Source organism: Chroicocephalus ridibundus, chromosome 6 (genome assembly GCF_963924245.1).
Source record: "Chroicocephalus ridibundus chromosome 6, bChrRid1.1, whole genome shotgun sequence".
Taxonomy (NCBI): Eukaryota; Metazoa; Chordata; class Aves; order Charadriiformes; family Laridae; genus Chroicocephalus; species Chroicocephalus ridibundus.
The window spans coordinates 74,884,455-74,894,587 of record NC_086289.1 but is presented as its reverse complement, the minus strand read 5'-3'; the positions used below and the strand labels follow the sequence as shown (position 1 = coordinate 74,894,587).

General features: G+C 54.0%; 1 protein-coding gene across 1 annotated transcript; it reads right to left on the bottom strand.

Moving 5' to 3' along the window:
- Positions 1–8,173: 8,173 nt before the first annotated feature.
- SOX2 (SRY-box transcription factor 2) lies at positions 8,174–9,611 on the bottom strand. Its single transcript, XM_063339790.1, has one exon. The coding sequence runs from the start codon at positions 9,130–9,132 to the stop codon at positions 8,185–8,187; it is 948 nt and encodes a 315-aa protein (XP_063195860.1). The 5' UTR covers positions 9,133–9,611; the 3' UTR covers positions 8,174–8,184.
- Between the last annotated feature and the right edge of the window lie 522 nt (positions 9,612–10,133).

The following is a 10,133-nucleotide window of genomic DNA, read 5'->3' as shown; positions in this document are numbered from 1 at the left end:
TGCTTTTCAAACCAACACACACACAAAAAAAAAAAAAAAAAAAAAAAGAGTATTGCCAATCAGTGCCGGGGTGGGGGGGAGGCAGGGAAGAAATCTTACAATACTTTATATATTCGCCACTCATTTTGGATTTCATTAGTCAGAAAACTCACTTCTCAGCCAGTTACAACTTTTTCTTTCTTCCTTTCTTTGCTCAGGGGGCTGCTGGAAGAAGGAGCGGAGCGAGTGCCATCTCCCTCCCTGCGGCCGGGGGCGCCGGGGCCCCCGCAGCCCCTCAGCACAGAGCGGGGGCCGAGCTCGGCCGTCCCCGGGAGAAAGCGCTACAAGTTTATTCATAATTCATGGTCGCGGAGCCGCCTGCTCTCGGGAGACGGGGAGAAAGAAACGGCCAGAGAGACCAAAGTGTCCTTCAGCATTTGAGGGGGGGGTTGGCGGGGGGGGGGGGCAGGGGTTACGGTGGGTGCCCGGGAGGGGCCGGCGGGGCAGCCCCGGGGACGCACCGCATCCCCCCCACGCCCCGACCCGGGGAGAAAGTTGTTGTCGGCGAAACTCCTCGAAAAGGACTCCGGGGAATTTAGGGTTAGTTTGGTTTCTTCAGGAACCGTTTTTCAGAAGCATTTGCAAGCAAAAGCAACCGAGCCGGGGGGGTGAAATTCAGGTATTTGATCTCGCCGGATCCAGACATCTAATTAGAGTGGCCTCAGCGATTGAAACGGTGTTAATTCCCATTGTTCCCCGCTCAGATCCCTTGGCCCGCCACCGCTGGGCTACTCTCCTTTTCAAAATCAAAAATAAAAATCTTTCTACCTGAAACAAACAAAAAAAAAATTTCTGTATTTCCCCCCTTCCTGGCCCATTTTCCTCTATCGCGAGCAAAAGCAAACACTCCTGGGTGTTTTTTTTTCTCAGACGCTGGCAAAGAATCACACCCCCTCAGCGGGATCTTAACAGAAATAAATCACAAGGAGCTCTTGCCTACCTGAAAAGTAGGAGGAAAATCCGATTGTCTGGTTTCGGGTGTAATGTGTGTATCGATAAGGAAGACACAGCCGTCTCAGAAACGGGACCCAATTAATCTTAGGGGTTTTCTTTACATCAACCCCAGTTCGGGTGTGTGCTTTGGCAATATTGATTCATGTGACAGGAAAGTCGCAACTACTGTGTGTGCACAACACGGGGAGGACACGGAGCGAGAACCCGCAGCAACGCAAACCCCACTCGCGGGAGAGCCAGATTGCTTTTTAAGCTAAAACTAATAATTTCATAACTGATTCACATTCAATCTGGCGCCGGTGACGTCACGGGGCATTAGCATACGAGGAGGGATGAAGCCAGTGTGGCTGGAGTTGATAAGGTGCCTCCTGAGGAATTCGCTGCTTGTTTTAATACATTAATTATTTCTCTGTCTTCGGCAACTTTTGCAATTTGTAAGAGCTTAAAGGAACCATCATTCCAAGAAGCGCCAGAAGGACACGTTGGAGAGATTCTCCCGCGGCACCCGCAGCCCTGGCAGGAGCCGGGCAGCCAGGGGCAGCGCAGGGACGGGCCTCGGCCCCGCTCCCGGTAGCCCCGCTCCCGGTAGCCCCGCTCCGGCCCTGCGCGCATCCAGCCGGGCCGTCCGCCCCGCAGAGCGCTGCGGGGTTTGGTTCTAATTAAGCTGGACCCGGCCCCGGGCGTCCTCACTCGCCCGAGCGAGCCCCGCTGGCCCGGCCGGGCCCCCCACCCAGCGCCGAGGAGCTGCCCGCAGGAGGGGAGGCCGGTTTGCGGGATCAGGCCCGCAGCCTGATGTGCGGGAGTGTGTGTGTGTGTGTCCCAGGGCACCCCCCCCGAGGCTGCCCGCGGGGGAGGCTCTGCACAGGCCTCTCCAGCACACGGTGGGATTCCCTCCCCCCGTCACCCCCCCTCCTCCGTTAATCATGACTTTCTGCAAAAAAAAAAAAAAAAAGCGCCCACATTACGTCATCAGCCCTAACCGCTGCGGAGATGATGGGGTCACCGAGGTCCCGGGGCGGGGGAGCCCGGCCTCCCCTCCCGCTCCCCCGGGGCAGCGGCCCAGGCCCTGGGTCCCCGCCGCCTGCCCGGGAGCGGGGGCACGTCCCGGCCGGGGGGGCCAGGGCAGCCCCGTCCCCGCCGCCGGGCTCCGGACGGGGGGACGCGCTTTGGGGAGCCGAGAGGGCACAGCCCAGCTCCTCGCCCCGGGGCTGGCAGGGCTCCCCCGGGGTCCCGCCGTCCCCAGAGCCTCTAGGGACCGGCGGCATCGCCGCTTCGGCCCCACCGAGCTCCGCCGGGCTCCGCGGGGGCGGCCTGGCTGTCCCCCGCCCCGTGGAGTGACCGTCAGGGACACACACCCCCCAGGCTGCGGGCCCTCTCGCTCCCCTGAAGAAGTCGATCGCCTCGGAATAAGCGTTCGGTGACTTGGGTCTGAAACGCGCCTGGAAGGCGGGAGAGGGTCTTTTACCGGCGGGGGGCGGGCAAGGGGATGCAGACAAAGCGCACAGAAACCCTAAAAGAATTTTTAAAAAGAAAAAAAAAGACATAAAGACAGGCTGTAAAAGCTCTCGTCCCCACAGCAGAGGTCCTGCGAGGCGGCACGTCGGAGTTACCGGAGACAAATTCCGGGACAAACTTCCCCGGCCCGGCCCCGCTCCCCGGGCGGCCGCCCCGGCCGGGACCCCCGAGCCCGGGCTCCCCCCGGCGCTCTGCCAGCAGCTCTCCAGCCCTGCAGGGTCTCCGGGAGTCGGGGGAGCGGGGTCGACAGGGACCGACCTTCCCCCGCTGTAAGTGTCCGGGCCCGGCTTTCCCCCAACCTTGCTAAATTCTAACGAAAAATTACAGCCCGTTTCGGCGCGCCCCCTCCCCCTGCACGCACAGGCGCACACGGACACAAACACACACACACAGGGCTCAGCCACAGCAAATCCGCTGCGCACTCCAGAAGCAAAGCTCAAAAATCACCACGGCGAGGTCTGGGGGTTTGCTTTGTCCCGCCGGGCGCGGAGCGGCGCGCAGAGGCGCGGAGCGGGGCGGGCAGCATGGCCGGGCGGCGGCAGCGGCCGGGGGCCGGAGCTCGCCCTCCCGCTCTCCCCCAGCCAAACGTGCAGCTCCGAGGTTTTCCATCCCTGGGCTCCTTCTCTTTCCAGCTCGCCGGTGGAACGGCCCCGCACTCACTTCAGCGCTGAACGTCCTCCCCAAGCGAATTGGTTCGTCAAAAGCAAAACAGTACCAAAGTTCTTGCAATTCCCCGTGCCATCCTCAGGAAAAAAAAAAAACTGGTTTTAATTACCAAAACTAAAATAGCGGTGGTGCTAACTAGCAGGCGATCAAACCGCAATCAAACTTCAATCTCTGAGCAGTTAGCTATAAACTGTCAGCAATTGAAAAGTAAACCTGGTGCACACAAAGGCTCTGTTTAATTTTCTTGTTGTAATGGCTCTAAATGAGGACCCCATCACTATGCAGTTAAGCGGTGTTGCTTGTCCCCCTGAGGCGCTGATCAGTTCTTTTTAATGTGAGAAAACTGGCAGCTCGAAGCCCGTCAATGGAGCTCCCACAACAAAAGTCCTGAAAAGCTGAATGAATTGGGTTTGTAATTACTGCTTCCCTCTCCCCCCTTGCAGCTTATCTCTTATTCATTCAACATATATTATTGTCACCTAATCGCACACTCCCAACATTTTTTTTTTTTTTAGTATCTACTACTGCGGACATGTTTGTTGTAGAAATTAAACAAAATAATCCTCCCTTCTCTCGCCCCCCCCCCCCCCCAACAACAACAAAAATGTTGAAACGACAGTGTCAGGCGAGGCTGGCTGGCGTTAAAAACGCAGAGACGAAGCTCTCCTGCCATACGAATGTCAGCATTTTGCATATATCCTCGGAAATCTCGTACACACCGAAGCGAGCTTTAGATTTTAATATTTGAGTTAGATCAGGATTTCAATAACTGAAGTGTATCTAATCACGCCTATCAGTAATGGGCCTCTTGCTTTCAGCGGGACCTACATTATATACTCCTTAAACTGCTGAGCTATCTACCTCCTATTCGGAGACGGATACACAGCTCTGCTGCCCGCGGGGGACGAGGAGGAGGGGATCCGGAGGGGGACCAGGCTGCCGGGGGACCACGGCCACCCCCGGTGTCCCACACGGCACCCGTGGGCATCTCAAAAGAAAAGAAACCCGCGCTCTCGGCCCAGAAACGGCCGCTGCAGCCGGCAGCCGCTCGCCCCGTCGCGGAGCCGCTCCCCGGGTCCCCCACCGCAAGAAGCTGTCGGTTGCAGGAATAAGTACAGCTATTACAACCAAATCTACTAACAGTCTAAATAATTAATTGAACCATTGCTCTTTGACCCTTGGAAAGTCCAGTAGGGACCCGTTTGTAGTAATAATACCCCCGAATGAGCCCTTGTCAAATATTCATTTAGTGGTTAATGTGAGCGATTTCCCCCTGGGACAGTCTGTAATACCAGCTTCCCGGCTTTGGCAAGAAACCCTGCTAATCTACCTCTCCAGCTCCGCAAAATATTTTAACACCCCAGCCCTTAAAAAGCCGTAAAAAAATCACAGGGGAAACTATAATCTTATCCTTGGGTTCATTCCGGCTCTGGAGAAGGTTAGCGAAACATTACACTGTGCTCTTGGACCGAGCATCACCCTGGCTATAAAACACACAACAATCCACCAGAGGGAAGACACGGAGAAACCAAAAGGTCTTCAATAACCAAAATAAAAACCTCTGCACGCGTTCTGCCGCACACTTCAGCTGTCACAAACGAAAGAATGGTGCCTTAGGTGTGAATGGGGTTATCGAATGTGTTGAATTTAAAATTAAAAGTGGACAATGGCGTTCCTCCAAGTATTAAAAATAAAATCGTTCAGCTGTAGGTGTAAAATGCTTTGGGTTATCCTCTCCGAACGGATAAATGGATGGATGGATGGATGGATGGATGGATGGATGGATGGATGGATGGATGTAGGGAATCTGTCCAAGGGAGATCAGGTTTCAACAACATATATTCCACATCACACTCCGAAATCTAAGCTAGAACAAATTGCCCATATAAAAAGTTGCTGAATTCACTAAGCCTGAATATGTGGCTTAGTGCCTTTTGTTTAATGGTATTAGCTCGCCTTCTCTATGCGAATTGTAAAAGGACCAACATTTCCAACTACCCCCCTCGAATATTTTAGTTAGCACTTCAAAAAGGGGCCAGGTTTTATTGCTGTTAATTGGCTAAGATTCGCTTTTAAAAAATGGAATCGCGTTATCGATTGGGCTTTTATTCCTGGTTCTCTTTTCTCAGCGAGGCGAGCGGGAGTGGGGATGGGGGCTCGTTACCACGTGAATAATCCCCAGACGCATTGCAAACCCTCACAACACTGGAAAAAAAAAAAAGAATATTTTACTCGTTGCATTAACCTAAAAGGAATAGAAATGGTTGGGAATCTGCAAGAATTGCTGAGCTGCCCAAGTACCGCGACGGTGCAGAAATAAAAGGGACAAAGGGAGCTAAACTAGACCACCAGGCAGTGAGCACAACTCCACACCTCCCAGTCTGGCAATGTTAGTTTTCATCTGGACACCAGGCATCAGGGATGGAGGCCAGAACTGAGCCTAGGAAATAGCACTACCAAATAAAAGCCACCACCGGCCAGGTAACTTTTTTTTGTGGTTTGTTTTTGGGGTTTTTGGGGCTTTTTTGTTTGCTTCCCCCCCCCCCCCCCCCCCCCCCGCCCCTTGCTTTCTTCCTCCCCGAGCCAAAGCGAAATCCAGTGACCGATAAAAACCGGCAGAGAGAAAAGCTGAGCAACACTTGTCCCCGCGCCGCAGTGCCCGCTTCGCGCCCCGCTTAAGCCAACCATCACGTCCTCTCCTCGCCATCCGCAACGCGCCAGCAGCAGAAGACACGACCAGTTCGCAAGCACAGTGCCCCCAATTTCGAACCCGTTTTTTGAAAAAAATTATTATTATTATTTGCATCTCCCTCGCGCGTTTCCCAAGGGAATCCGCAGCCCAGCACCGAATAAACGTGGGGGCTCCGGGGGAGGGGGAAGGACTGGCTGCGGCGGCTCCGCTTCGCTGCCCGTCGCCCCCTGCCACTGCCTGGCCCGGGGGCGACCGGCCCTTGTCGCCGTCCGGCCTGCGGTCGGGGCCGGCAGCGCGGAGCCGTCTCCTCGGCGATTGCGGTTACAACTGTACAAAGTCGAACTCTACCTGGCACGGATGGCGGATCTCTCCCTCTCTCCTCCTATCTGGCGGGCGCCACCGCTTCTCTTGGGGGCTTGTGACCGGCTGCAGAGAGTGTCCGAAACGGGGCTACACCGCGCTGGCAATTTAAGAAATAGGATTCAAGAAAGAGCTGTGATAAAGCGTGAAAGTCTCTGCCATTCCACCGTTTTTGTTTGTTTGTCCGCTTTTTGTTGGTTTCTTACCTTTGCCCGGCCAAGCGCTCCCCCCCGCACGCCACCTCGCCCCCAGCTCTCACCTCCTCCTGCGCTGGCCGGGAGCAAAGTTTGGGAAGTCCCGAACAAAGGGAGCGGGGAGCGCTCAGCTCCAGGCCGGCCGCATCCCGCTTCCCGGCGGCCCAAAGCCGGCCGCCCTCCCGCCTGCCCCAGAGGAAGGCGGCACCGTCGGGAAAAGAGAGAAATAAAGGATCCGCGGGTGCGAACCGGGCGCCCGCAGCAGCGCCCCGGCCGCGCTGCCGCTCCGCGCCGGCTCCGCGCCCCGCCCGCCCCGGCTCGGCCCCGCCGGGGGCAACAAGTGGCCAAAAAGCAGGCGAGTCCGAGACCCCCCCCTCGCCACACCGCACCCGCGTCCTCCGAAGGGAAGAGAACTGGGAGCCCAGCGTCCCGCTCCGCATTCCCGTTCCCCCGAAGGAGGCACAGGCAGTTACTCCATTAACGCTACCGCACGTTCTCTATACATACACACGTATAAAAATATTCATGCCTTATATTCTTATATTGCTGCATTATTTATCGCACTCTGTTGGCTACGATGATACCTTCTACTGCATGGATTATTTAAAAAAACCATCTTGCGTTACAAAAATAAATCCAAGACTCAAGCGGAACTTCAGTGTCCATATGTCAAAAATTTATTTATCTCAAACTGTGCATAATGGAGTAAAAACTTAACTTGAATATGTACCTGTTATAAGGATGGTATTAGTTCAAATATATACATGGACTGTCGGCAGACTGATTTCAAATAATACAGAGCCGAATCTTTAAAATACAACTACGGAAAATGAGGAAAAAAAAAAGAACTTAAAATATCATCACAATAAATTTACAGAAATATTACAAACCATAAGAAAATATTTCAAACACAGTAATTTCAGGTTGGTATTTTTTCTTTTTTTTTTTTTTTCTTTTCTTTGAACAGGATGAAGTCTGGAAACAAAAAGTTATTATAAATTAACAAACGGCGTGTGAACCTGCATGGCAATTTTTGCTTTTTAACAAGAAGTAAAAAAAAAAAATAAATTTAGTACAATCTAAACGTTTGCCCTTTTACAGCAAACCAAGCCCATGGTTCGCAAGTACTCATCCTACTTTTTTTGTCTTTTGTACAATTTCTAAAACAATTTAAATGTCCAAATGCTGTAAAATAATTTCCTCTCCTCTCGCAGCTGCTACAAATTCAGCCGCCGAAGCCACAACGCTCCAAGTAGACTCTATTTTTAAAAAATAATTGGCAAATTCGCGAGTTTGTTTTTTTTTTTCTTCTCTCTCTATTACCAATGGACATTCTGATTGCCATGTTTCTTTTGATAAATACTGTACAAAAGTTGCCTGCAAATATTAAAACATTTTCCTCTTCGCTCTTTGAGTCTAGCTCTAAATATTATTGGTAAAGACTTTTGCAAACTTTCTGCAAAGTTCCTACCGTTTTCACTAGAACTTTTTAAAAGTTTTGTGTAGTCGCTTCCCCTCCGAGATCTATACAAGTTCCTTGTCGGTTTAATTTCTGACACCCCCCCCCGCACGCACCCTTCCCTCCCCTTCCCTCCCCCCCCCGCCCCGAGTTTTCTCTGTACAAAAATAGTCCAAAAAAAAAAAAAAAAGAAAAAGAAAAAGTCCAGAATTTCTATTAAAAGTTTTTTTTTTGTTGGTTGTTTGTTTTGTTTAGTTTTCCTTTCCCCCTCCCCGCACCCCCCGCCCCCCCCCGGCCCCTTTGTCTTACATATGTGATAGAGGGAGTGTGCCATTAATGGCTGTGCCAGGAACAGGTGCACTCTGGTAGTGTTGGGACATATGAAGTCTGCTTGGGGCAGCTGGTTCTGGTACTTCAGCACCTGGTAGATACATGCTGATCATGTCCCGAAGGTCCCCAGCTTGGCAAGGAGCCCTTGAGTGAGAGGAGGAAGTGACAACGGGGGGACTGGAGCTGGATTCCGTCTTGACCACCGAGCCCATGGAGCCCAGGGCCATGCCGGGGGTCCCTTGCTGGGAGTAAGACATGCTGTAGGTGGGCGATCCGTTCATGTAAGTCTGCGAGCTGGTCATGGAGTTGTACTGCAGGGCGCTCACGTCGTAGCGGTGCATGGGCTGCATCTGCGCCGCGTTGTGCGCGTTCAAGCCCGGGTGCTGCGGGTAGCCGAGCTGCTCTTGCATCATCCCATAGCCTCCGTTGGTCCAGCCGTTCATGTGCGCGTAACTGTCCATCCTCTGGTTCACCCCAGCTCCCAAGGTGGCCCCAACCCCTACCCCAGTCGTCATGGTATTGGTGCCCGGCGCCAGTAAGCCCCCCGGCAACGTGTACTTATCCTTCTTCATGAGGGTCTTGGTTTTCCTCCGGGGTCGGTATTTATAATCCGGGTGCTCCTTCATGTGCAGAGCCCTGAGCCGCTTGGCTTCGTCAATGAAGGGTCTCTTCTCCGCCTCGGATAAAAGTTTCCACTCGGCCCCGAGCCGCTTGCTGATCTCGGAGTTGTGCATCTTCGGGTTCTCCTGGGCCATTTTCCGCCGCTGCCCGCGGGACCACACCATGAACGCGTTCATCGGGCGCTTGACCCGGTCCGGGCTGTTCTTCTGGTTGTTGGCGGCCGAGTTGGAGTTGCCTGTGCCTCCCCCCGAAGTTTGCTGGGGGGCGGGAGGCTTCAGCTCGGTTTCCATCATGTTGTACATTCAAACTACTTTTGCCTGGACCCAGCCGTGAGCGGAGAAGCGAGGAGCAGCCGCGGCGAAGTCCCGAGCCGGACTTTTTTTTTTTTTTTTTTTTTCCTAGGGAGGGGTAGGAAAGGGGGGAGGGGGACTCCCCAAAACCACACTTGGATCAAGATCAGGATCTTCCTCTTCGCTGATGGATTAATAATGCTAATAACTGCTATTATTACCGCCGGAGCCTCGATTTTAAAAAACTTCTTCTTCCTCCTTTTTCCCTTTTCTCTGCCTGACGCTCGCTCTCTCTCTCTCTCTCTACCTCGGTCTTAAAGAGCCAGCAAACTACTTTACCCCCTTTTGCAAACACACACACTCTCTCTCTCTGCCTTGACAACTCCTGATACTTTTTTGAACAAGTTAATAGACAACCATCCATGTGATGGGGGCTTGTCAGGGAATAAATGTGTTCGCCCCGGCCAATCAGCGCGCGGCGGCTCCGCCACTGAGGACAAGTCTCTACCCCTGGTTTTGCATGAAACGGGGCGGGGGCTCGGAGCACCGGGACGGCTCGGCGGGGGAGGCGGGCCCGGGGGCGGCCCAGGCAGCCACTGGGAAGCCTTTGTATCTCCCCTTCCAGCAACAGGTCACACACGCCTTTTGGAGGAAGTGGGTAAACAGCATTGTTGCTACGTGGGTTTTTTTTTTTTTAGTTGTTTTTTTTTTGTTTTGTTTTGGTTTGTTTTTTTTTTTTTTTTTTAAGTTGGTGTTGGCTTGGGGCTGGGAGAAGCCATGGGGGGAGCCGAGCGGGAGCGGCTTCCCCCCGGTCCCCCACCCCCCTTTTGCCAGTGCCCCCCGGGCTGCCGCGCTCGCCCCATGCAGGCCGGCCCAGGGCGCCGAGCCCCGGCCGCCGCGGGCCTGGGGTCCCCGGGAGAGCGGAGCCTCCGGCCGGGCCCTGCCGCGCCTCCCCCGGGCCGCCTGCCGCCCTGCCGCCGCCGGGGAGCCGGCTTCGCCCCGCACAGCCCGGG